The 27,564-nt window shown below is 37.5% G+C and overlaps 3 protein-coding genes across 5 annotated transcripts in view; 1 reads left to right on the forward strand and 2 right to left on the reverse strand.

Annotated features, from left to right (window-relative positions):
* GGNBP2 (gametogenetin binding protein 2) overlaps positions 1 to 11,897 on the reverse strand; it is a 15,006-nt gene extending 3,109 nt beyond the window's left edge. The window contains exons 1-10 of one of the 3 annotated variants that reach the window (XM_072421826.1): positions 11,622 to 11,897; positions 8,004 to 8,084; positions 6,642 to 6,895; positions 5,136 to 5,234; positions 4,253 to 4,366; positions 3,045 to 3,248; positions 2,338 to 2,512; positions 1,464 to 1,658; positions 472 to 616; positions 92 to 217 (exon numbers count right to left, since the gene is read on the reverse strand). In XM_072421826.1, the coding sequence (XP_072277927.1) occupies positions 92 to 217; positions 472 to 616; positions 1,464 to 1,658; positions 2,338 to 2,512; positions 3,045 to 3,248; positions 4,253 to 4,366; positions 5,136 to 5,234; positions 6,642 to 6,895; positions 8,004 to 8,084; positions 11,622 to 11,855 (1,627 nt within the window). In that variant the 5' untranslated portion in view covers positions 11,856 to 11,897. Of the gene's footprint in view, positions 1 to 91; positions 218 to 471; positions 617 to 1,463; positions 1,659 to 2,337; positions 2,513 to 3,038; positions 3,249 to 4,252; positions 4,367 to 5,135; positions 5,235 to 6,641; positions 6,896 to 8,003; positions 8,085 to 11,621 lie in introns of all 3 variants that reach the window. The other 2 variants (XM_072421810.1, XM_072421818.1) reach the window with 2 other exon arrangements.
* Positions 11,898 to 16,036: 4,139 nt separating this feature from the next.
* On the reverse strand, positions 16,037 to 18,667 carry PIGW (phosphatidylinositol glycan anchor biosynthesis class W). Its single transcript, XM_072410123.1, has 2 exons — positions 17,458 to 18,667; positions 16,037 to 17,372 (listed from the first exon to the last, which is right to left on the reverse strand). The coding sequence occupies exon 2, from the start codon at positions 17,369 to 17,371 to the stop codon at positions 16,037 to 16,039; it is 1,335 nt and encodes a 444-aa protein (XP_072266224.1). The 5' UTR covers position 17,372; positions 17,458 to 18,667.
* A 185-nt stretch (positions 18,668 to 18,852) lies between these two features.
* MYO19 (myosin XIX) overlaps positions 18,853 to 27,564 on the forward strand; it is a gene marked incomplete in the record, with an annotated part of 32,955 nt that continues 24,243 nt past the window's right edge. The window contains 1 exon segment of the mRNA XM_072410228.1: positions 18,853 to 18,956. Coding sequence (XP_072266329.1) covers positions 18,912 to 18,956 — 45 coding nt within the window.

The following is a 27,564-nucleotide window of genomic DNA, read 5'->3' on the forward strand; positions in this document are numbered from 1 at the left end:
TATTTAAAACAAATCACACATTGTTTGTAACATCTGGAATTATCAGATTTTTTAAACAGTACGGGTTCTTTCAATTCTGTATAATAAATACCTGCTTCATCATGGTTGCAAATTCCTTCAGTGCAAGCCACATCTGATCCTTCCCGAGATCCTGGTTCACTACCTTCCATGCTTGATGAATAACCACAATCACTGCCATTGGAGCGTGGTGATAAGCCTGTTGTAACAAATATATTAAACAATATTAGCCATACCCTTTTCAAGCAAGGACTGTATGCTGCAAACTAAAAATATGATTATCAATCTATAAAAATATTTGCTCAGCAGCAATGAATTAAATGTAATTAAAGAATCTCTAATAACACTGCCAGTAAAAAAAACAAGGTATTGATTTATCCTAGTCAATTATATAATGAGCCAATTAACAGCTGAGGGAGAAAAAAAAAAAAAAAAACACACCTATATACATACCCTTTTTTGTTTTGGAAGATGCCAGCAAATCCCCATTGTTTGGACAAGTGCATGAAGAATTTTCATGCGTTATTACAACTTCTACACAATTGTCTTCAATGCCATTGCAAGACTTGCAGCCTATATCTGCAAAGCCTGTTGTCTCCTGAAATGTAAACAAGACAAAGATTTTAAAACAAGTAAAACAGTAAAGTTCATAGCATAATAAATATTTACCAGGTTTTCACTTTTCTTCTGGTAAAATCATGTTTCACAAATATAAAATATTCAATGGCATATTAAAAAGTGGCAGTCTATAGAAAACTAGGAAAACCAGAAGTGGATATTCCCAGCTTAGCAAGTAGAAGTATGGCACAGCAAGTACATGCTGTATACTGAGAGGTAGCTGAAGTCTTGTACACCCTCTGCTTAGTTGTTTGAGCCTCAGGGAAGAAAAGATATATACCCAAAGCTTCTGGGTGCATGAATTTCCATTTTGTGAGGGCATGTACAGACCTGGTTATGAAAAACGTGACTGTTAAATGCCCTTGGAAACATACTTATACATTCCAGGAATGAATCAAGAAAAACAATATTTCCTAATTCTATACCCGTTCTTACATTTTCATTTTACTTCAATTTCTCTAGAAAACCATTTAGTCGGTTGAAAAATATCAACCATTTCCTAGGAGAAATGCAGACATTCCTAAGTTCCCATTGTACTGTAACACTGACCAAGAACAAATATGCAGGTAATGACTTCAGCTTTATACTAACTTTCCTTATACTCATTTTGAACAAATGACTTTGTAATGAAGCTTGTATATCAGCAAAACAGCCATAAACTATTATTTCCAAGAGATTATTATTGGCCTAGATATTTCTCTTGGGAAAGGTTTTTTAATCATCCCATTTCATATTTTACCCATCATGGCTTCAGCAAGCTAAAGAGAGAACCCAAAAGACATTAAAGTAAATACACCCTGCATTTATAATGCATTTACAGTCATTACCTTTTCCTGACTTGTTGTGATTGTCTCCATACTTTCTGGTGATGATGGCAAATCACATGCACATTTGTTTTTTCTCCGGTTTTTCTTTTTCTGACGCTTTCTTTCTTGCTTGAGCTCCTGAACTCTCTCTTCTTCCAAAAACTCTTCACACAGCTGCTCAAGGCGGCTAATTCCTTGAACTTTTTCAACGGTCATCTATAAAACATATGTTGGTCAAAAATGTAAATTTTAAGGGATCCATTTAAAAAAAAAGTGTTGCTTAGAACACTTATTTTGCCTGTTTGAAATCCCAATTACCACTTAAGGATCCCCAGGTTTTGTTTCAAGGTGATCAGAATATTAAAACTTAAAAAGACTAAAAGAGTTAAATAGTCAGTGGTTGGCCAAAGGCTGAGGAAGATGCCTGAGAATCTGGAAGTAATGGAGGCACAGAATTTGGCATAAGTGACCATGGCCTACATCAAACAGTACTTGAAAAAAATATAAAAAAGTGCAATATTGGGCTAAATGTATTGTAATGTGCAAGAATGTATTCCATATATCTTTGTAAGATATACAATATGCATTGGATGTTTAATAGATGTGCAATAGCAAAAAGAGGTCTCAATTACTCAAAGATGGACCCTTCTCTAACTTCAAACCTTTATTTGAATCCAGTAATATTCAACACTTCTAGCATGTCACAGTGCATTGGAAATCAATGTTTGTCTCTTTCTCTGGGGATGGAGAAGACATGCATGTGCCATCTACCGGCAACATAATACAAAAGCTACGTGTGCTGCAGTTACTGCCCAAAATGTAATTTGAGACAAAACTTTTATGAACAGTTGTTAAAAATAAAATGCTTTACTTATCAAAAATTCTCAAAGTTTACCTCAAAACTCTTGCGTAGAGCATCAACACCAAGATAGAACAACATTTGCCAGGTCTGCTCCTCAGCGCGTAATTTTTGCCAGATGCGGTGCAGACGCTCATAGAGATGAATTCCCAGACATGTCAACACTTCTTCTTGGGCAATATCTATTGTTTTAGCATGCCTTTCCCTTCGCCTTAACATAAGAAATAAAAGAGGGGGAACATATGAAACCAGTGCACGCTTTACTTTTAAAAATCAGTACATAATCTAAAAAAAACAAAGATCTATTACAAGCCAACACATGCACAGCAGCGTGCCAAAATTTTAAACTTAAAGTGTTTTTTTTTTTTTTTTTTTGTGCAGAGTTAATGTAAATGTAGGCAAACTGGTATAGTTGAAAAGCCATATATGTATAAACTGTTTTTCCCTGCCAAAGGCGGCTTAATTCTTAGTCATAGTAATAAAACTTGGTCAGGGCACTACAGGACAGCAAACACATCAGTGAAATATAGTACCTGCCAACTAACTTGCAGTGCAGGAATTTACAGGAGGCTCATTCAAGGGCAAAAGTATTTTTTACACCACACAAATTTTCTACTGAATACAAAATTGGACTTTATATCTGCCCACACTTACACTTTAAGAATAAAAATTAGCAAATACAAACAAATAGAAGAGTAAATAAAGCGCTAGGGAGCCCACTCCAGCAGGTTACATACTCATACCCTCCCGCAAACTCCGGCTCTGCTCTACCCAGGAGATGAGCAATGAAGTCTGTCTCGCAGCAGACATGAATGTGTCGTTCATGTGGGCAACACCGAAGACCTTCATACAGTGCAGCGCAATAGCCCTTTTCTTTACTACAGTCCAGTTCCCCAATTAATATGTTGTACGCTCTGAGGACTTTATTCTTGCAATCTGTGCAAAACCTGCCAAGAAAAAAAAAAATTGTTATGTTTAGAACAACCATGTATGCAGTTTTTGAAGGTGACAATATAGACAAATACACAAAATTAGAGCGGGTTTCTAGATTATATGTGTAAACATTTAACAGTGCCTTCTGTCATTTAGAATTATAAACTTTTGGAGTGCAGAGTTGTATCGGCAACTTTGAACAATTACCTTTTTGTAATCTAAGCCAGTTACACATATAGAACATTGGAGTCATCGCTGATATTCACCTACATTCACCACCTTCCACTGGGTACATGGACAAGGCCATAAGTCTAGATCAGGGGTGTCCAAAACATTGAACTCAAAGGCACCTTGAGACGATCGCCGAGCACTGCCTTTCCCCTCCCTGCTGTTTACTAGCAGCACGTCTGTAGGGATGCCTTTCTATGTGAGGAGGCAGGGATGTGGGGAGGGAGGGCAGTCTGAGATGAGCAGTTTCATGAGTTATTAAGAAAACAAAAATAAAAGTAAAGATATCACAGAGAGTCTTGGGACCAATTTTCTCTACCATAGTCTTGTAATCCCCTTATAATTCCTAAAGAAAATGGCATCCTGCACAAAACTACAATGCCTATTTAAATTCATATGTAGTGTCTGTATGTTAAAGCTAGTAATGCTTCGTAAGCAATAACTGTAGCATAACTAGCATCCTGTCTTTATCTGCCATTTTCATTGTCAAATCTATTTCATCCAGAAGGGGTGTCTCTTGCTTTTTTTATATACACAAATTTGATTTAGATTAATTCGCTAATGCCACTAGATCCCGCGTTACCAATATTTGAAATCTGTCCAGAGTTTGGTCACCCCCCATAAACAGGATAAAAATCAGATTTTTGTCTTTAGGAATGTTGAATCTGACCAATCCAGTATGACTAGATGCACACAGATTATAAAAATTACCCACATGTATAATGTACATACAATTAAATATATTCTGGTTGCCCAAAGAGCAGTTAATACCAAATCGAGGGAAAGTTACCTGTGCTTTCGTAAGTAATTTTCCAGGGTTTCCAAAAGACAGCTTGAATCAATTAAAACAACTTCGTCACGGCATTCCTGGGACATAACTTCCCATATATCCATCCAATTCCCCCTGTAAAGAAAAGGAGTAAATTTCACTACACAGCCTTTGGCTGATGATCGTTACGGTTTGCACACTTTTGCAATCTCAGTACATAAAAGGTTCACACAATATAATTCTAAAACAATATTTTCAGTAATATTCTATGTAAAATTATTTGCATGCCAATCAGCTAAAAGTTTCTAATCAACTGACTGTGTCCCTACAAAAATAAAATACATTTAAAATTATGTCCTACTGTAGAATTTACTTGCATTTTGGACACAAACAGGTAGGCAGAGGGCAAATGACTAGATACCAGTAGTAGCTGTGGTCTTTCTGCGACTTAGGTTTCCCTATTACCATCTTATCCTTCATCTGTATGTGTAGGAAGCCATCTTGGTAGAAGCAAGGTTTTTGCTTTCACATGTCAGAGCCTTCAGAAAGACCAATGATGCACAGAACAGTAGAGACATCTTACTTTAGGTCTTTGGAGGTGGATAATTAGAGGCAGCAGTGCCCTAGATCTCCAAATACAGATTTATAAACTATGAGGCTTTAGAGAAGCTCCTAGGCATAACTATCAGACCAGTAAGTGAATAATTTTTCAGTTGCAATTCCTGATAAAAATTATCATTTTCAGGTAGTGCTAAGGCATTAATTCTTATAGAAGTTTCCCATAACATAGCAAACCGTTATGTTTAGTTAGGATGACTTTAAAATATCACAATTTAATTACTAACAGTTAACATTAACCAATATTTTGCTGGCACATAACAAATTTTAGTTTACTAAAACTTACCCTAAAGGCTTTGGCTTGTGTGTATCTAATGAATGTAGCTGGCATCTTTTATTCTTCTTGCTTTTTGGAATCGCTTCAATCATATTGCTGAGTTTAGTGCTGAAAACAAGGCAATAGTAAAAAATAGGTTAATGTATTTATTTGAAAGGGCTGCTAGTCATACTATTTGGTTACATTAATACCGTTAGAGCAACAGCATGAAACAAATGTTAATCCAGACAAAAGGCCTGTTGCAAAGCCATTACTTTAATAGATAAAAGATAACAAAACATAGATAATAATTTAAAAGATAACAAAACATTGGAATTCTTGTTTGTGTGACACATTAGTGGTCTATGCCAAACATAAGGGTCAGCAAATTCTGTTTAGTAAAAGTACTGGGCTTCTAGATAAACTGCTGTTATTGGATTCAGGAACATACATTTCCACATCCAAGGTATTCCAGCTTTATGGGGAGTTGATAGCCCATGGCACATTGGCAATCCTGTGACTAATCTCCGGCAACAGGATCACAATGCAGAGCAATTAATGACCTATTTTCATATGTTGCTCCCTAGCTGGATTAGTAAAGTGCAGACCCTGATCCTTTTTTTTTTTTTTTTTTTTTTTACAATGTTTGGGCTACAGTATTACAGGATAAACATCAAGCCTCTGAAGTAACAAATTACAATAAATTGTCTTGTTTTTTTTTTTTTTTTTTTTTATCCGTCATTGCTCACTCACACATCTGGTCAGCAAGGTAGTTACCCAAAGAAGTGTTTATTTTTTTCCATTTTCTATAGCAATCCTGTTGCTGGTGACAACATGCTTAGAGTGCGATGGTTTCATAAAAGCCCTGCTTTGACTTTAATTTAACAAAATTAATTTAACAAAATATAGTGGAAAGTAGATACATATACTGCACCTCAGCTAAACAAGCAATTATCTTACAGATATGATCAGGGTTCCTGAATCTACTACACAGTTTTTAAACAGTTAATTTTCAAAATTTTCTTTGTTTTTATCTGTAAGAACAAAGTGTGGAATGTAAAGCTTGCGTTAAATCTGCTCACATTTAGTCTAACTTTGTTCAACCCTCATGGACCCAATTAAATTTTCACTAGGTCTTTGTGATTCTCTGTGCAATTCAGCCACATTAAGTCTAGTGTAATGAGCACAGCACACAAGATTCCTAAAATCATCACAGTGCCATATCCCAATATTACTCGGTTCCGATTCAAGAAGTGGACTGGTACTTAGGAGGTCACAGCCAAAGCCTCATTCTTTACTTTGTAGAGTGGCAGAGATACCAAGTTTATAATACAATTGTAGTACCCCTGAGAAGGGATTTCACGGTCAGTTTCACGACGTCCCTTTTCTCAGACACAGAAAGTAAACACAAAACATGTAGTTTTGGGTAATTATTGCTAGTATAAAACATTTTTACATCACTAAAAAAACTTTTTAAAAACAACTACTGTAAATTTCTACAGCCCTAAAAGTCCAGAAAAAAAAAATTCTACTTACCCCCGTACATAAAACAATGTGTACAACTTTGTGGCATCAGTCATACAACTGTGTGAAAGAGTGAGAACTCCCTTAGCACCCACTGAAAGAGGGTCCAGAGCAGGGTTTCCAGACTCCACAAGCTGAGTGAAAAGACGTTCCACGCTCCTCCGACAACCAACACATGGGACCAACTGGGAAAGTGCATTGAAAACTTCTCGTGACGTCACCATCATGGCAATACTCAGTTCTTGCTCGCTCAGCATACTGTGGCGCTGTAAAAGGTTGAGGAGAGAGAGAAAAAAAAAAATGTTTTTTTTTTTTTACTGCCAATATAAATGTAAGAGCTATAAACAGTTAGCCACAGAATGTTTTGAACTATACACTCAATGCTTTGGGATCTATTTATAGAACAGGGAATCAAACATTCGCCCATGGGAATTTTCCAGGTGCATGTATTTTAAATGGCAGTAGTTGATTCCCATCACAGAATGATAGAATGTCTTTTTTTTGTCAGAATTTCTTGTTTATGGTTTAAGATATTTTTTATTAAAAAAGTATATCAAGATTCACAATAGAAATGATACAAACATGGCATGAAAAACAACGATAAGTTTACAAACTTCTGAGTTAAGATTGACATCACATTTATTGGTGGATCAGAGAAACAAGAACAAAACCTTACAGTAAAAACAGGTAAAAGTAAGTAAACTGGGGATAGAGTGAAAGGAGAGTGGGATGGCGGACACCTTATGATATATAACTAAAATAAATAAATAAAAAAAGAAGATGACTGTACCCTAGAAAACATTTAGGCAATTTAAGGTCAATTTAGGGTCCCATGCCTAGGATTGATTTTTACTAAATATATGTACAAAGTAAACTCTATGCACATATCCTTTAATTGCTGAAGCTCTCCAAATATGATTTATAGCAGGCCATCTACTAGGCTGGACTAGGATTTCTTTTATATCAGTAAGTTAGCACCACGCTTAGTATTAGAAGAAACTAAACAAAAACCTCCTGAACATTTAAATAACGGCCCCATGGTCATCAAATGCATCATGTTAAGCAAAACACTTGCCTCAGAAGTCTACAATAGAAGCTCTACCCATTGCCTCTTGGCTTTAAACTACCTATGGGGTAGTGATGCTAGCCAAGTTTAGCATCAATGAAAGTAGTGCTACAATCTCACAAACATTGTGAAACCTGAAGGTCAGAAAAGAGCAATTTCTGTTAGAAGTCTATAAAATAAGTTCACCTTTAGGACAGATTTACCTAATTTTAATAAAGGCTTCCATCCAGCTACAAAGTGAAATATGCCAGGGCCTACAGGACAAAGAAAATCTGCTCCTAAATTATAGGTCAAGACAGTTTCAGTACCTGGATAAATTGCTTAAGTTGCAAGGTGTCTATCTGCTGTTTTTCAAGGGGCAACATGTTGTCTGAGAATTCCATCACCATCTGAAAGAAGAAAATAAAAAAACACATTATTAATCTCTTGGGAAAAACATGCTAAGTTGTAAAGCAGAGCTCCAAATGAAATTGGTAAATAAAGGTCCTTACAGAATAATATACAATAATGAAACTACCAGCACAGTTCTCCAACTAATAGAGCTACATGCATAATTACTTCAGTTATCCAATCATGAGAAGCAAATACTAGTTTACTTATTTTAATTCCGTTATTGAATAATTGAAGTAAATATTCACACAACTTTTTGTATGAGTTCCAAAAACGTTTTTAGTAAATCAGCCCAAATGCATCCAAAACAAACACATGTGTCCGAGTTACACCTTATAGTCCACCAACTTGATAGTTAGTAGATAAGAAGAAAAAAAAACAAACAAAATCTAAACAAAGTAACAGAGCAGTTGTGTAAAAATTAGGATAGCCAGGTAAGCAAACACACACAATAACACATGCTATGCAGAGACAAGATGGCAGCCAAACATGAAGACACCATACATCCTCCAAAGCAATCCACTAATCAGGCCTTGAAGAAAATATGTGAAAGAAACTTTTCACCGGCCTGCAATGCTGGCTCTCTAGTTTTAAAGCGTACCTAAACTGAACATTTTCACTTTACATAAAAGGGTAGACAATCCTTATATGAAATTGGAAAATGTTAGAAAAAAAAAAAAAAATTAAGTGCAACACCTATTTTATAAAAAAAAATAAAAAATAAAGGGTGCAGCACTGCCTTTTTCTTACCTTGCTCCGTTGTTGTCCCCCGTCGTCCTGCTGGTCCCCGCAGGTCCTGGGGACACATCCTTCCTCCTCGATCTCCAGCCGGCGAATGCGGGGACAATCTCCGGGATTTCCAGGCGAGGTTGGTGCATGTGCCGGATTGGCACGAAATTCAAATAATTTTGTATTGGATTCCAATACAAAGAAATTATATATATATATATATATATATATATATATATATATATATATATATATATATACACACACATGCGCTAATGTACACTTACATTAGGTTTATTTTTTTTAACAGATTTTTGTGTTTTGGTATTTAAAGTTTATTATTAAATGTATTAACTTTATTAAATATTGTTGAGTTTTGCCTAAGAATTACAGCCTACAATGAAAAATACATTTCCATGCAAACAATTGTACTGCTTTTTGCATGGAATTAGACCCACTAGGGAGGTCATTGAATGGAACACCTAACCTGAAACACAAAAAGACAAAAACACACTAAGGTAGAGGAAACCATCTTCTAAAAAATGGTACACATTATAGGACTATTATAAAACCCACACACATAGTCCTGATCAGTTTACATGAAATTGATCGGCAATTGCAAAAAGAATCTGACCATACCCACTCTTCATTGGAAATGTATAATGAAACAACCTTCACTTCCTGGTATGCTGGTCATGTTATCAGCTGAACTCCAAGCCTGGGAAGCTCACAGATCTGCAAATCTGGAGGTGTCCAAGACTTTAGATGCACATAGTCCATCATAAAACAAGAAATAAGCTCAGTATGCAGTCTGAATGAAACGATGGCGTCGCCCAGAGCGCCGGCTCCAGGACAGATGCCGGGATGACGCAGGAGCAGATGCCGGACACCCCCAGAGGGATTTGAAAGTAATTTTGAAGGCAATTTTTTTTTGGCAGTTTTTAGTTTAGTTCATCTTTAACGGTGTATTTTTTACCGTAAGTGTAATGATTCAACCAAAGAACCAAATAAAAAAAAAACCTACACTGTAGTCTATGGTTGACCATCAAGACATTCCAGTGAGTGTGCCAAAACCTTTTAAAATTCAAGCAGAAGGTTCTATCTTTGCTAGAATCAAATGATGAATCCCAATAGTGTAACAAGAAAAACTGCAACCTCAGCATTCCTTTAAACCACAACTAAACCTACAATGAAACTTATGGTGCATTAAACTAAAAGGACATACTCAACGAGGTCACTTCCCATGCAACACCCTAATGATAAAAGGTAGACTGAAGTCCTGCTGCAGGAAGTAACATTGTTACTTTGTGTACAGAAAGTCTGAGTTCCTTAGTTTTACCTCCATGCTTCTATCACAAAATACAAGCAACTAAAAATAGTTGTCAATAATCCCCATCTTGTTGGTTCTGGACAAATTATACGTACAAAAGCTTTTTTAATGTTGATCACTTTCACAAAAAAAAACAAGTAAAAATAAAAAATGATTTTTACCAAACTTGAATTTAGATTGCAAGTACAATTCTGTCTTTTAAACCATTTTATTCAGCAAAGTTAGAAGTTATTTTTATAAAACAATTTAAATAAAGCACAATGCTGCCTTTGAACAACCATGTAATCTTGTCCTGAAGAATGAACTCACAACCAATATTTTACAACATGCCAGTGTGGCAGCAAATCTGTGCCAACTCTGGAGTCCTGGCAAATACACCAATGTAGGCCTCAAACACAGGCAGTGTTCTCCTCAGACCCTTTTAGCTGGGCACACCACACAGGTGTTTTTGGGTGGTTACTGATGAGTTGGGTCACAATACAGGGTCCACCAAACACCTACAACAGCCGGGTGGACAGGGTCTGAACTGTGCAAAGCGGTGAAACAATGGCAATTGTTTTATTGGAGAATTGTAAACTTGGTAATAGGAGGGTGGACTTCGAAAAAACTCAGTATGAATATCGGCAATGTGGTCTGTGAACAAACACTTTTAAAAGGTGCAGAGTTACGTTGGGTAGCCCCATCACTTGCCTTGTAGCGTCATATGTCATCAATGCACATCCAGGCTGCAGTCAGCATACACCGCTGATTTAGGAATCTTACAAAAAAGTAAAAAAAAAAAAAAATCCGTCCTGCTGATCTCCTTCAGTTTTCTGTCTCCATGCTCCAGCGTTGGCGGCACATCGGAACGTCCCGGACTGTGACAACGGAGAGCCGTGTCTATGCAATGTCCATACAAGCACCCCGAGTCTTCCCCAGGGGGGTATTTCACAGGCAGACAACACTGGGGTACAAGTTGTCACCCCTAAAAGGAAGAAGCCCCTATAAGGACCTACATATTGCAGGATCACTGGATATGATGCATATAAAATCTAGGCATTCAAGAAAGACTTCAATATAAATGTATGAAGGATTTCAGGGTATAGTTGTAGCAGGATAAGCAGGGAGAAATTAAACATAATAAAATCGCAGAAAAAACAGGAATAAATTCAAGTCACAGATAAAAATAAAAGTCCCCCTCCCCCCGGGTGAGTGGCTGGGAATGGAGCAGACAATACATTTCTCTGTTTCGGGTAAAGTTGACGAGAGGCCTGCTCATGGTACTGCAAGCAGCCGGCCACACTCAGCACAGAGCCCGCCTTGCCCTCACACGAGTACAGGCCGCCTGAGGCGAGGAGGAGGCCGTGGTTGCCGCTGGCCAGTGCTAGGCCTCGGCTTCCCGGGTGACGACCTGTCCTCTGCTCGGGTAGCCCTGGCTTGTGTGGCCTCCCCTCCTCCGGCTCATGTGTGCAGACATAACCGCACAGAACGGACTTACCGTCAACGTGTCGTCAATATACAAGGGAATCTGCCTCGTTTCGAAGGGGAATTCCTCCTCTCCGTCCCTGCAAACTGCGACCAGCCTCGCCATTTCAGCCACTTCTCGCAGAACCTGCCTGAACCACAGCAGATTACAGTGTCGTAAACAGCGAGCGGACACCCCGCCCTCAAACCCCTCCCTAGCCTGCTTTTCCGGGTCAGCGAATTCGTTACGCCAACAACACTTCCGCATTCAAACCCGAGAAAGCCAAGCTGAAAGCGGGAGTTCACCTCGTGTCAATTACTGGGTGAATTTTTAAATATTCACCTAGTAGCCCAATATATGAAAGCATCTAGGTGTATGGGGGAAATAGAACGAATTTACTGCGTAGCGAATCTGCGACTCCTCTACACGTCATTGTTTGAATTTACAAACTTTATTTAAACGTGTTCTGGGTAAAATGAACAGAAAGTTCCAGTATTTAGATGTTGGAGGTAGAGCTGTTGTGTGGTTACTAGTTGTATAATAAGCTGTTGCAGGATTTTACATTTTTTGGGACTGCTCTCTTTTTACTCAGATGACACGTGGTGTGTTATATACAGAGTATTTATGATATCCTAAAGATGAATTGTCATTTTATTGGCATGTGAATTTAGTTTTTTTTTGTATATTTATCCTCTGGTATCTATGCAGCCTGCAATGCACAGAAGAAAAATTGTCCCCAGAAACTATCAATTTATATCATAAATCTGCAGCCAACATGCAAATGAACTACATTATTGTGCTCTGTTTAAAGCCTATTCGAAGATATGCACATCGGGGTTGTGTTGTGTTAGGAAGCCCATTTACCTGAATTGGTTGCCTCTGCACCAAAATGCACAAATAAACTTATCAACCATTTATTGCAGAACAACACACTGCACAAAATCAAAAGTCTAGCATATGTTCATCAGTAATTCATCAGTCCGTCCACTAATTAGCCAAAGTTCTGTTTCCCCTAACTCATGTATACTAGGCTCCATCACCATTTTAAAAGCAGTGCTGGGCTCATCTAGTTTCATGGTTTGTACTTGTTATGTAAGCATACTTACTTGTCATCCGCACCCTCTAATTATTGCACAGCACTGCGTAAAAGGTTAGGAGTTCATAAATATAAAGATATTAATGATAAAGTTAATAATTGGTATGCTTGATGCTTTTTGCACCAACAAATTGGGTAAAAATGAGAGGAGATTTGGTGTCCTCTAAATTCACAAACACCTCCACCACAATTCCCCTGACATGCACAATTTGGTCATGAAGAGCATGCATAGGAGATGCCGGATGATTTATTTGACCTGACATGTAGGAACCTCAAATGTGTGATTTTTTTTTTTTTTTTTTGCAGCTTTCCTTCAAAACACTGCAGGAGATTTAGCCATAAGTTTCAGAAATAGTTATAGGCACAGCAATCACAACTAACAAAGTTTATTACCCTTTATCCATCTGCTTCTAGTATTGTATGTCATTTATTTATAGGACATTTTGGTAACAGTACACTGCGTTGTGAAAACAGAGGGAGGGCAAGCTTACCCAGGAAAGCAGGGAGCATTAATAACAGGCTTCTTCTAGTACCAGCTGTCTAGTTTTATTACTTTACATATCTAGTGGTCCTCATAAGTTTACTTTACAGCAAAGCTACATTTAAAAAAAATCTGTAAAACAAGAAAATATATTAAAGGTAAATATTTTATGGTTTTTGTTAAATAAATATTTATTAAGGCCTTGCCAGTGCAATTTCTGAAGTCACTGATAAGTGAAATGATCAGCAAATACAAGAAGGTAGGCCATGGTCACAATGTGGCTTCACTACTCTATTGGTGCCCTTTCCAATATATTTATATGATTTTTGCAAATTTAATGCTTCTGACCCCTTTTAGCTTTAGGTCTACTATCTTGTTACAGATGTTGTGCAAGATTTCTAAATATAACTGTGCATGCTATTAGGCACCCAATTTAGATCTTGTGCTCCCATTATTCAGCAATCTGTAAAAGAATTGGTCAGTCTGTCAGATACATCTACAGTACTACAAATTTTAAGCCTCATAATATTGACTTAAGGGTGAAAACAAGTTGGGGTCTGTTTATCTGAATTGTGAAATGGAAACTGTCTGTAAACCAACACCAAAAATGGCCACTTGAGAATATATGCTTGATTTTCTCCAAATGTGACCTTGTGAGCATAAAACAAAGAATCTGTCCTATTCTTAAAACCTTTAAATTATACGTTTTCAAATCTGACAACAAAAATCCAACAGAAATAGAAAGAATTGGCAACTTCCAACAAAATACATCCACCTCAAAAAGGGGAACTATTCCTACACCTATTTGTAAATGTTTTTTTGTTTTTGCGTAAAGTGAAATGTAAACAAAATCTTATATTTAATAAATATAAAATTTGAAGAGGTTTTAGATTTGTTTTCTGGCAACCCCAATTACAAATAAAAGGGTGCATAGATAGTTCCCTCTTTTGAGATGGATGTATTTTGTTGGATATAATATGGGGGTGCTGGTGTTTAAAGTGTACCTGCTTCCCTCATGTACCCATTGTATATTACTCTAGAATTGGAAATGTAATAATAAAAAACTAAACCTAAGCAAGCAAAAAGATAACTGCTATTGATACATCAAAGTATTTTAGATCAAGTTGGGAAGCACAAATGTGTTAACATTAAATGTAATGTAGCCCTTATTTGTTTCGTTATTCAAACAAATTTAGTGCTCATGGCTAAACAAACATCTGTTTGAATTATAGAGCGAGGAAGGGTTAGAACCTCAGGGTATTGCGTCATTATTTGTGTACTCATTGGGGAGATTTCCCCTTACTCCTTGTTTCAAACACAGAGGATCTTGGAGAAAGAAGTAATGGGATCAAGATTTTACCATACACATTTTTATTTAATTCCAGACTAAGGATTAAGTTTAAATCAGCCAAATAAATTTTAATTGCAATACAACAAAATATATACAAAGCTATATAGCTTGTTTCAGCACAGCTTGAGATGATCTTAATGAGTCAGGGCCAGAGCTCCCAATCAGCTAGAAGCATGAGCATTTTGGTTTGCAGTGCTATAGGTTCAATACGGGGGGGGGGTTAGGAAGAACAATAAAAGTGCAAACAGGCAAACAGGTAAATTTAATAAATGGTAATCAAGTATGGTACAAATGCCGTCATTTTATTAATCTATATATTTCTTTTTCCTGGCTTACTGTGCACCTAGATCTTCACATTGCCAGAAAATCTCCTCCAACCTCTGGACTCGGGGAGCTTTTGGATTGATAGCTTTTATTTTAAATGTCATTACATTTATTAAAACAAAAGAACAAAAAATAAATGAAAATAAAATTGGAATCACTGTTACCCTTAGTCATTGTCATTTTCTAGTATGCAAAAATGATGCAGTAAATCACAGAACTATCAATTACAAACTTCTAAACAGTTTACTGCAATAAAAAAGTTCTGCAACTCAATGGCCATTTCCTTGTAAATAAAATAGCACAAAAATATCTTGGCCCTCTGTTACACCCTTTAGTTAATTTGTGACTACACCACTTATGTAATTCTCACTGCTTGTACCTATACCTCCCCACCCTACTACCTTTTATAAATGTTTTTATAAATATAGCACAGAAATAAGGATTAGACATTATTATTATAGACGCAAATGCACTAAAGTCACCCATAGGCCCTTATTTATTAAAGTTCTCCAAGGCTGGAGAGAAACCACTTTCATCAGTGAAGTGATCTAGCAAACCTGGAATGGATCTGGTCCAGGATCGAAAACAATTCTAACAAATAGCTAACAACTTTTACGAAATCCATTCCAGGTTTGCTGGATTATTCAGCTTCACTGATGAAAGTGTATTCTCTCCAGCCTTGGAGAACTTTAATAAATCAGGGCCATAGTGTCCTATGCAAAAAGAAAAAGCTTGAGGTACACATCTACTTTATTGGTCAGAGAATGCTTCCCGTTCCAGTGATGCCCAATAGCCCTCCTCTTTAAAAGGGTGACAGAGAATTCCAGCATTCTAACCCTTTCCCACTCTATTAAGAACATGCAGGCTGCTGACCCAGATTTTAATACCTAATTAATCAATGACATGGAACGAGCTTGTAGTCAGTGAAGGATAAAAAAAAAATCTGACCTTCCATCATATACCGGTCCCAAGTTAGTGATTTACTAGGTGGTACTTACTTTTAAAAGTAAGCAGTAGTAGCTCCCATATGTCATTTAGTTGCTTTTAATAGGTCTAAATACTTAATTTTTCCCGAGACCAGTATGCTCCAGTAACTTATTTTTGACATATAAAGATCATCTCTAATTTATAATTAGGTTATACATACATCTTATGCTATGAAGCTTTTTTGTATTTGTTTCTTTTCCGATTGCTTTTCATTTTTCTTTCATTGTAATTTTCTTGCTTTTGAAAGCTTGCAGATGTTTCCTACCGAATGCATCAATTGTAGAAATATACAAAGAAAGATATAATGTGAAACAGACTGATAAATAACTACCAGGAGTCATAAATACAGCAAGTGCCAAAATCAGGTCACATATTAAAAACGAGCACAACCAAGCAACACACTGAGCAACAATCCATATACAAAACGGTAAATTTGCCATTCTGCGGGACACAGGCTCCACATAAACCTGGAAGAGAATAGTGCTGATTAACAAAACGAAGGACAGGACTACCAAGCTGCAGAAGGGTCTGATCCATTCTTTTACCAACACTCTTTTCTTTAGAACATATAGCCCTACTTGAACTCCTACTAAGTATATTCCCACATACCCGATCACTGAAAAAACACCTTCTCTGTTTGCATTTAAGAAACCATTTCTTGTGCCCCGACCATCACTCCCATATAAAATAAAAGTCTTGAGATCAGTTACTTCCAGAAATAACTGATAACCTATAATGATGGTGGAAGCTACAAGCCAGATTTTCTGAGGTGGCACTAATGTCAACAGCAGCGATGACAACACCCGAACAACTGCAAGAGTGAAAAAGAAGTTCCAGTGAACGCCATATTCTGTTACATGTTCTTGATAATCTACTGCTTTCACACTTATAAATCGTGCAAGTCCAAGAACGATCAGTGGCCAAATGGAGAAAATCTGCTTTTTTACACTGAGAAAATGTGTGTATTTCACCTTTTCTTGTGTCCTGGCTTCTGGAGAAACAAGAGCATTTCCAAAAATAAAGCATCCAACTCCTATGTCCATTACCCCAGTGCCGTATGTCTCTGTTTTGGCATAACGCCTGGGAAAAACTGGGAAATCCACACCTAGTATGGCAACTGAGGTGAGCAGGTTTAGAAACACTCGCAACTTTGTAACAGCTGGGATGGTGCCATTTCCTACTTGTGCATTCAGGAAGGACTGGCAGATATTAAGAAGCGATCCCTTGATAGATTTATTTCTTCTTCTGGTTATGGTGTAAAATAGCACTAAGCAAAGAGCTGAAATACATAACAACACTATGTATAGCACATCAGAGAGTACCGTGCAGGACACTATCAATGGAAGTACCAGTAGAGTATAATCAATAATAAAGTTCCCTTTCCATGATTTACTTATCACACCAAATTTACAATAGAGGCTAATAAGGAACAATCCTCGTAATAGGACACAAAGAGTTGTTACACCCAAGCCTGACGAGATTTCTGTAATGCTGGTCCCGTTGAGGTTGCTGACGAATGCTTCTTTAAGATGCTTTGCTGACATTCTGTGGGGAAAAAATATATATTTTTAAAATATTTTTTTTTAATGTGAATTTGCACTTTTCCCATAAAATTAACAGGGTAACTTACCTACCACCCTCTCTAGCTGCACATACTGTACATTTCTTTTACTAAGTTTGTTGCCAGAGAACAAAAGTACCTGGTACTTCTAGAGAGTGTGTGACATTGGTGTCCCTTAATAATAAACTAATCAAATAGGAGTACTGTGAAATTTAAAAGTAGTGACTTGGAGTTTATATAGGGCAACCTTTTTTCACTCTCAGTGGCCTTGTTTGTCAAGTAATAGTACACAATGTTGCAAGTATAAGCTAAACACATTGGCATCTCTTGTAATTAGTTTGCTTTTCTTACTTTGTCGCCAAAAAAGCAAAAGCTCACAGTTGACTAGAAGATGTTAGACACCCTTCTGATCATGATAACAGCAACTCTAATGACAATTGGACTTAGAAGCAAAATTTGAGGAAGTTGTTCACCTGAAATAAAAAAAAAGCAATGTGTTAGTACCTTCAATGTAACATTTCCCAACAGCCTAAAAGTATAAACAAATTAAGAGAAAAAACCTTAAAGCTATAGTTTATTATGTTTATATTTTCCCTATTAATCCTATGCTAATAAAAATTAAAAATTATATAACAAACAACCTATGCTAAATTGCTCAATTTAAGTCCTAGTGATATATGTTTCTAAAACCATTGCAAATAGTGGTCTGTACCAATGTTCTTGGTTGATAGTGTACATTTTTACATTAAAAACATTACATTAAAGCAAATCTGTCCAGCAAAAGTGACAGTAACAATGGTTAGGACATATCATACATCCGCCAAGTATGCGCTAATAGGTGCAGAAACAAAAAAATAAATGATGATGGCAACTGTTTGTCTCAACCTGTGGACAGCTTGATCAGAATGTTGTGAAACCAATAATATTTATGTAAAGGTATGTACAACAAGAATCACTCTTCCTAAGTACTGTGCCCAGCTGGATTAGGGAAACTTGGAGGAGGCCTCTGAGAACAGAGGGTTCTTCACCCCCAGAATGTTGGGTATTGCACTGATAGCATTGTTTATTTTCAGTGTTGTATCATACATTGAATTACAGATTGTATGTAAACTGTATGATTTATGACCAGTGCCTGGAGTGCACTCTCAGAGTTCAGGCTTTGCTAGAAGGCTGGCCTTTAAAAAATAGGCCTAGAAATGTTGTAAATTCTATGAATACCTAATTACTTTTCTAGAAGTGCCCCCATCCCACATACTATTTTTTTTAGGGGGCCTGTAAAACGGACTTTACCCATCATATCCCCTCACTTTCACAGGCTCCTCTTCTCTATGGCATATCCTCAGATACAGGGATACACAAGGTCATGTGACGGCGGCTCTCACCTATGGCAGAGCAGTGGCTGGGTGACGCTGGTATCGGCGGGCCGGGTTTAATCTGCAGGCGACTCCTCTTGTCCTTCACATAGTTGGTGTGGAGCTGGCGGCTGTGCCTGTTGGCTCGCTGCTCACCTGGTCCCATCTGCCATGAGTGCCCCTCACACCCTGGCCAGGGCATACGGGAAGCCGCAGGTAGGTGATGACAACAATTGACACCTTCTAATAAAGTTCTTATTGCAGAGAGCTGATGGGGCAGGGTGGGTCACGGTCCCGATACGGGGGCACTGCAATACTCACTCTCTAGGGAAAAATGTCACTGATCATAATGATAGAACAGCCACGTGTTTAGTAAGGGTCATCCTGTTCTTCCCCAATGGTGACAGATGGGGAGCGCTCCATCTATTACTCATCGCAGGATCGTAGTATTCCAGAATGGAACTTTGGGATGTCAGACTCCTCCCAGATCCGCCCACGCCACGCCCATTCTGAGTGCAGGAGCCAGCCCTGGGTTGGCACTGTAGATGGCAGGCACATGGACTGTGATTACCTACAAGCCATCTATGCAGATGTTTGCACTGTAAAGTACAGTTTGGGTTACACTAGACATTTTCTGAATGATTCCATCTGGATATGATTATTTTTATTAGGTAAAGGTGACATTGAGCTTTCTAACATATCATCTTTAATGACTTACTGAAAAGGTCTTTTGGTGTTACTGATCTGCATGTCCTGGGGTCATTGACCTCACAAAATACGAGGGGGTGCTGAGAAGTTCCTGGCTTTGCCCAGAAAGAAGAGAGCCAGAGTAATGAAATAACACATTTATTCAACGTATTCCCCCCTGAGACTGATGCACTTGGTACAGCGTAGTTGCAGCTTTTCTAGACTGTTCAAATAAAAGTACTTTGGTTGGGCCACAAACCAACTCTCAGCAGCAACTTTGACGTCAGAAATGTCCTCAAAATGTTGCCCCTTCAGGTGTTTCTTCAAATTCTGGAACAGATAATAGTCCAAAAGGGCCAGGTCAGGTGAGTATTAATAGTAATAGTATTAATAGTAATAGTGAGTAGTATTGGTGGACCAATTGGAAACCCAGGGTGTTTAATTTGGCAGCCACAAAAAGCTTGCGCATGTCTAGGATAGTGGTGATAACAAACCCAACACACTCCTGTGAGCTGCCACAATAACCGTGTACTGCAAGGGGTAAATGTTCTTCTGTGTAAAAACAAGTTAACTTATTTGGTCCCCTGGAAGGCTGCACTCCCCTCTTCCAAGTGGCAGGGGGGAGCTTGGCTTTCTTACAGTGCAGTACTTCCCGGTTTGTTGAATATTCGATTGCAAGCTCTTCTGGGCAGGGTCCTCCTCCTGTGTCACTGTGTGTATGTGTTTGTCATTTGCAGCCCCTATTTAATGTACAGCGCTGTGTAACATGTTGGCGCTATAAAAATACAGTTTTTATTAATTATAAAATATTAAACATACTTTACCTACCCCATGGTGTGGTTTGTTTAGCCAGTACATATGTCACTACAGGATGTATGAAAAGATCCTAGGAATAAATTACCTCTTTGGTCTGATGAAGGCTACAGCCTTTTGCAGAATCTGACGTTTCTTGTAATGTCAGAAGCCCCCCTCCCCCACTTACACTGTTGTTCTGTCTGCCGACTATATGTCCCTATTGGGCCCTGTAAGTTGAGGCTTGACACATAACATTTACAGCTGGCACCTCAACTTGGCACATTCTTCAGTAGTGGGTGACAACCATCTGTCTACAGGTAGTTTTACAAATCAAATGTCCTGCTATAAATGTAACATATCAATCATCATTATTTTTTATAATTGGCCTACTATGTTAATTTACAAGTTGGTGTGACCAACATTCCACATTCAGTTCCTAGAAAGCTGATTAAAAACAATCCTCTATATCAGCGGTCGCCAACTAGTGGTCCACAAGAAAATTTTGCTGGTCCACGGCTCTGATTGGTGGGATGGTTCCAAGCCGGGAGGGCGCACCGGCCAGAGCCGTGGACCTTATCCCCCGTATGGATCGCAGGCTCGGGGCAGTGGGCGGGTTATGTCTCTGGACACATGCTTAGACCTGCGATGGGGGAGCGAGCAGGTTCTGGGATCATGACGTCACTATGAGGGAAGTTTCTTGTGACACACAGCTCCCCGCGCATGCGCGGTTTGGAGTCCGTGAAATTAGTGTTCCTTGACAAAAGGTTAGCGATCACTGCTCTATATCTTCTGATGTATGTTTAGGGTTTAAGTCAACTTTAATTCTGGTATTATTAAGTAGCTTTTAAGTCTTGGATAAAATAAATTTGAGTTATAACATCTATGGGGTGTTTATTGGTGTCCCTATTGAGGGGATTTGACTTCCTGTATAACAGTTGTTACCTGGGCAGGCAATGAAGTGAAATCTTCCTTCTTAGGGTGCACAAGCCAGGTAAATCCTAACACGTTTGTTCAACACCTACTGTACTAAAATATGTTTTTGTGGTTGTGTTTGTCACTGTTGGCAATAGTTCCCTTCACTTTCTGTTTAGTCTAATGCCAAGCAAATGTAACTCAGTATGGGTAAATTGGGTAGATCATCAACTGTCTTTAAGAACATTTTCCCCTAACAATAATATTGAAATATTTCTTCTTTGATGGTTGTGATATAAGTCATGTGTTGATATGAGTTATCCAGCGTTATGATAAGATGTTCTTTGCTACTTTTATTTCATATTCCCTTTTAAACATAATCTTGTGACAGCTGTAAAAAATATAGGAAGAAAAATGATTAATTAATGGATGATGAGTTTTGTTACAGGTACAGATATATTTGCAGATTGGAAAGGAACCTGTGTTGTGTTTGTAACAGTCATTCCAGCAATGCATTTATGGGGCTGGGTGCAGGTGCAGTGTTGCCATAAACCACCGCAAGTTATTCCATCCAGACAAAAAGAATGTTTCTGCAGTTATAAAGGTGTGACATGACAATGACATATACCCTTGGAACATCAGCTATAATAGTAGACGACAGAAAGGCTGGCTAGTGTTCAGCAGAGACCAGATCTAGCTATACAACTTTGCAGTAATAGCATAGCGCTGTATTATTATCACTTTCTTTAATAAATCTTTTAAAGTCATGTGAAGGCTTTTCCCAAACAGTAAAACGTACATTGTATCGATTGCATACATTCCAAGCTTCTCTACAGTTTTTGTAGTGAATTGTTTGATGAATATTATTATTAATAAATAGCATTTATGTAGCGCTAACATATTACACAGCGCTGTACATTTGATACCACCATACAATCAAAGGGATTTTCACATAAAGCAACAGACTTCACAAGCTGACGTTGAGAAAGAGACCTAATATGTAGTCTGTGATGTCCTTTGCTTATGTTTAGATAACGGACTTAATTACATCCATACCATTTTGTGCTGGTGAAGATCCACATTTCTCTAAATGAAGACAGAGAATATGTTAAAAAGCTGACCGTGGTTGCAGTCTCCTAAATGGAGAGGCTGGGGTATATACACCAGATGATTGAAGCCTTTCATGCTGGATCCACTGTGATTTCTTGGAAAGTGCAGTAAAGACCCTCCCGTCTCTGAGTCATTTTCACCAATTTAACAGCCGGTGTGGTTATAGCAACATATTGTGAAAGGAGAAAAGTGAAAAATGATAAATTTTGTTATTTTTTTAGGTAAAAAAAGTTATTTCATTTGTGATCTAATTGAGTCAAGTTATCCTTGTTATTTCTTATCTTTGACTACAAAATAATTAGTGTTGTAGAGATGAAGTGAATAGGTGGGTTTCAGCAGTTTGGCATGAGAACATTGCACAGTGCCGACGGTACTCAGTTGCTACAGCAATGCTGCAGTTCTGGCAAATCAACTGCTATTTTTCTGTATTCTGTATTTTTTTTTTTTTTTACATTAATAAATTATATCTAGCATGTGAAAAAAATAAAGAATCCTTTTTTATTTGCATATGCTGAATGCTTAACATTGTAGGAAAATGGGATGTGGCAGTAACTTGCGGACAGACAGATGTCATTGTAATTGTAGGGCTTGGATTGTCTGTGGTCAATGTTATTCAAACACGTGCTGAATTGGACTTGTGTTAGGAGTGCAGGTCAGGTCTTGTTTTATGGTCAGCATTTAAAAAATATTTTTACCTATTGTCTAGACTTGTCCTGAACCCAGATAGGAATTTTCTTTTCTTCTAATTAATAAACATCAATGTAGTTTAGCTGATTTTGCTGTGGTATGCATTTTGTCAATGCCTTTCATTTATTTAATGTATCCCTAGCAACATTTACATGGTTTTTATCTGCTTAAGTACTAGAGATTCAGACTTTTATTAGGAATGTATACTTTCTCCCCTCCCCCACCCATTACTCTTTTACTACGCCTTTTCTATGTTGTGCATCTGTGAAGGTAACCATACAGGAGTAGGGCTGATCTTTTGATGTCAGACGTTCCCCTTGATGGCTGGTGATCTAATGGTGGTGTAATTATAATCATGAAAAAACAGAAGTGGATGAAGCATGGATCCACACAATTAAATTAAGTGGCGGCTGAGAAATGCATGCATTGCAGGGTCCAATGTCTGCCCTTGTCAGAAACTTCTGTAATTATTGGGTACCCTAGAATGGTATTTTCTTTGTTTGACAGATCATGCCTAGTTGCTAAAATGGAGCTCTATGTCTGTAGGAAGCTAAGGCTTGTAGGGTTTTCTCTGCTTTTGTTTTGCTTTCCTTCCATTGGTATTGGCACTTTGTGGACTTCCAAAATAGTAGGGCTAGGTTTACACCTGCAGTGAGGTTATGGTAAATTTACCGTTTTCTCTCGATAGACACTGTAGCAACTCCACAGAAAATAAACATGGGCAACAGTGAGTGGTACTTACTGCCGCCAGCTGTCAAATGTGTAGACCCTGGATCTTTAGGAATCGCCACTACCATGCAAGTACTCAAGTGGCTGGCAAAGTGCCACTGAATCTGGTTACAGATCATAACTTTTTTGTTCTCCACATTTTACAACCTAACGCCAACTGTTATAATGTCATGGGGGATCAGATTCTGTACAGTGGTGGTCAGTGCTTTGGTTGCTATACAGAAGTTACAAACTAGTTGAATGAATTACCTCTACATTGTAAAAATACACTGTTGGTGCCCTTGTGTATCACAGGCAAAACTGTTCAGTAAATGTATAGTTTGAAAGAGCCATTACTCTCTATCTGTTCTCTTATAAGACTGCCCCTGCAAAGCCCATGACTTTGCAGCAAAACCTTGACTGTGGCGGCATGATCTTGGCAAACATAATGCTGGAAAGTTTAGCAGTGGTTCTAATTGGCAGCACCTATGCAGAAGGACATAAAGGACACAAGACGTTAGTGTCTAAAGAAGAAAAGGTAGATTTTCAGAGAGAAAGTGATAGGTATTGCAATTGGAATATTGGGTACCTTAATGAGAAATAACTACACTATAGATGTATAATCACACAGAAGATTTAAAGAGAACCAGTCAGCAATGGCAATATGTAATGGTATAAAGTGTATCTTCATTTTTAAATTGCTATATACCTTTCCCAATTACTGATTACTTGTTTATTTTCTTGTACTCCCATCCAGTCAAAGTGGAAGTTTCGGCAGTAGGCCTGTCCTACTTTCTTCCTGAGCTGATAATACATATTTATTATTTAATTTCATATCCCAAGATGCCAGGAATAAATGAAATTAGATAAAGGGCTCAGGACTTTATAATATTGCAAGGGGCAGTTACAACAGTTACAGTTTAATAACTTTTAACTTTGTATAAAATAAATCTTGTTTTTGCAAGTAGTCAAATCAAGACAAGACAAGGAGTGAAATGAAAAAGAATTTTAGTGAATACTATAAAAGCATGATCTATATTAAATGTTTACAATTTTCAATATGCAATATACTATATTTAAACACACTAAACATATATTGTTTATATGTGAAGCATTCATGTTCTTACTTAGATTTATACCAGATCTGTGCTGTAGTCTGGGACGAGACAATCCCTGCCCTGTAATTAAGACCAGAACCATCACTGTGGTTTTGTGTTTTTCCAGCAAAGAGCAGTATGTTAAAAAGAAAATAATCCCTAGTAGAATTCATTTTTATTTTTCAAATAATATTGCAGTGCAACATTGTCCCAACACCCTAAACATTTAGCAAACCAAACTCTGCATTAAAATAAGACACAGCATCTGAACATGTGGAAAAACTTAGGCTGCTGCCCCTTTATTGAGTTTAAATAAATTAAACATTCTCTAAATAATCCATTGTTACCTTAAAAACAATATGCACCAAGCTTTTTTTTAACCAGTCACAAACCAAATACACTTAGTCATTAGGACTCGAGAATAAACCAGCATAACCAACAGTACATTTTGAAAAATACCAATCTACCCAGTTTATGATACATTATCTTCTAAAGGATGACCGTGCCAAAATAAAAAGTTGGAGGGGAGGAGAATGGTAGGAACTGTCACCTTCATCACCTGAATGTGAGGTAAATTCAGGTGATGAAGACTTAGCCACTAATATACATATAGGAAGAAAAAAGGAATGGGGGGGGGGCAACGTACCCATGTGGTCTTTCTTTTAATATTTGTGTACTGACATCAGGAATCTTGTTCCCAGCATTCTACGTCTATAGCAGAGAGATAATACGTCTTGTGCCGCATTAGTGCCTATCCTTCTTGTGTAGGTGCTGCGTTGTACTGTCTGTAAGGTATACTTTATCTAACAAGGAGAAAAAGCAACTTTTTTTTTTTTTTTTGACATGACAGGAGGAGAGAAAATATTATTAACACACACAGATTGCAGTATTATAAATACTTGGGACTAAGGTTTACAAATGCCCATTCCTGACTGGTGCTGTTTAAATTTAACATTACAAGAAATGCCAGTAAAACGGCTTTACCAGGTTACCACATCTAATCTGTGCAATGCAAATAGTGCTGTAGACTAGCATTGCCCTTGTTTATTTCCAGTATCTTTCACCTTTCTTTGTGATTTAGGCATGCAAGGATAAAGTAGTAATTTTTTAACACTTTTATTGATATAAGATATATGACTACATGTAACTATTCTGGTGATGGTGTAAAATTTCTTGTGAACATATCTCTAAATTCCAGCCATGATAAATGTTTTGTACATTTAGATCAGATGTTTATACTAAAATGTGTTACTTTAAACTAGATCTATTAAGAAAATTAAATGTTTTATTCAGGTTTTGTAGAGATATGGAAGGAATCGCACCTCTCTGTGTCCTTTTTGGGCGGATTGAAACTCACAAGAGAGGGACTCCAAAATGTTATGGTTGCCACCATAATGGAAGCTTTAGCTTATTTTTAATATAGCAAACTTTGTGATCAGCTGTATATTTAGAATGTTTGCAGCAGCACTTCAATATATCTTTTAGGAAATATGTCTCATGGTATTGCTGATTGTTTTAAAAATTTTTGTTAATTTGATGTTTGGCTCAATGTAATTAGACTATTGTCAGGGCAGTTGGCTTGTTAAAGTTTCTGCACAAAAGATAACCCTTGGTCCAGTAGGAAAGGTAGTACACTTATTTATCTAGCACAATACTTCTTATATTCTATTTGTTTTATGTTAGCATGAACAATGCAAATGGCCGCAAGTACAGACAGGCATTACAGCCTAATAACTTATGAATCAGCCAGTACACCGTCCCTTGTTACTCTTGCCGCCCATCCACATGTGTTATTTATGGTTTCAATACATGAAGAGGGTTATAATACATGTCTACAATTCTGTTTAATCCTGAAACTCCCCTCCTCTTTTCTTGCTTTATGGAATGCCTATCATCATCACCACTATAGTTGTGCACTTAATGAGCTCTTTTAACTCCAGTAAGCTCCTATAAATACTTTAACCTTCCCAACCCAATGGCGTTACAGAAAATGCTGTCTCTTTAGGCCTAACTTCTGTTTGCAGTTGTGCTACAGATCAGTAATATGAAAGATTTCATGTAATTTAAGGAAACAAATATTTTATCAATTTTAGGGCCAGGTTGTCAGTTGGCTATGCTATCATTTTGTCTGCCGCCATGAAATTGGGTAACTGAGGGTTGTTTTTGTAAAGTAGTTCTATGTGTCGTAGCACAGCAATTTGCTATGACTTTACTTTAGCACAAGCTGCCAACATGATGGTTGAACAGCCAGGATTACCAATGTATCCCTTTAATTGCCTTTGCTTTTTTAAAGCTGAACTCAAACAGGACACTAAAGCACAGGACACAGGAAACTGAAGCAAGAGAAATAGTGCCTGCCTTTTTCTGGCTGACCCCTTGTAATTACTAGATTACAATTATTTCAAACATTGAGACCCATTATCACAGACATTACCACAACTTCCTGTTTTCAGGAAGCTAGGTATAGCACCCTGATCCCTTCTCCCTTTAGTCGTGATCTGCCTGCTTTGAAATTTGGCTTTTAAAAAAGCAATTTTTGCAATTTATAGAGCAACAGGATGTGCTTTATAGATCTGCGCTCTTCTCTGGCAGCTTTGTAACCCTACAATAGGCACAGGCCAATAGTAGTCATGGAATGCATGGATCTCTCATCAATAAAGTAAGGAGACCTCTTCCTAAATCCCAGAGCTCCCATATATATATATATATATATATATTTTATGGTACAGTATATAGAAGCCCCAACTAGAAATGATACTCTGCTGGACCTAGTTCTTTCTAACAATGCAGAGCTTATAAAAAATGTCCATATACAAGAGAATCTGGGT

Source organism: Pyxicephalus adspersus, chromosome 1, assembly GCF_032062135.1.
Source record: "Pyxicephalus adspersus chromosome 1, UCB_Pads_2.0, whole genome shotgun sequence".
NCBI lineage: Eukaryota > Metazoa > Chordata > Amphibia > Anura > Pyxicephalidae > Pyxicephalus > Pyxicephalus adspersus.

Excerpts from the sequence above, each read along its gene's own strand:
- PIGW (XM_072410123.1), bottom strand. The coding sequence starts at position 17,371 with ATGTCAGCAAAGCATCTTAAAGAAGCATTCGTCAGCAACCTCAACGGG.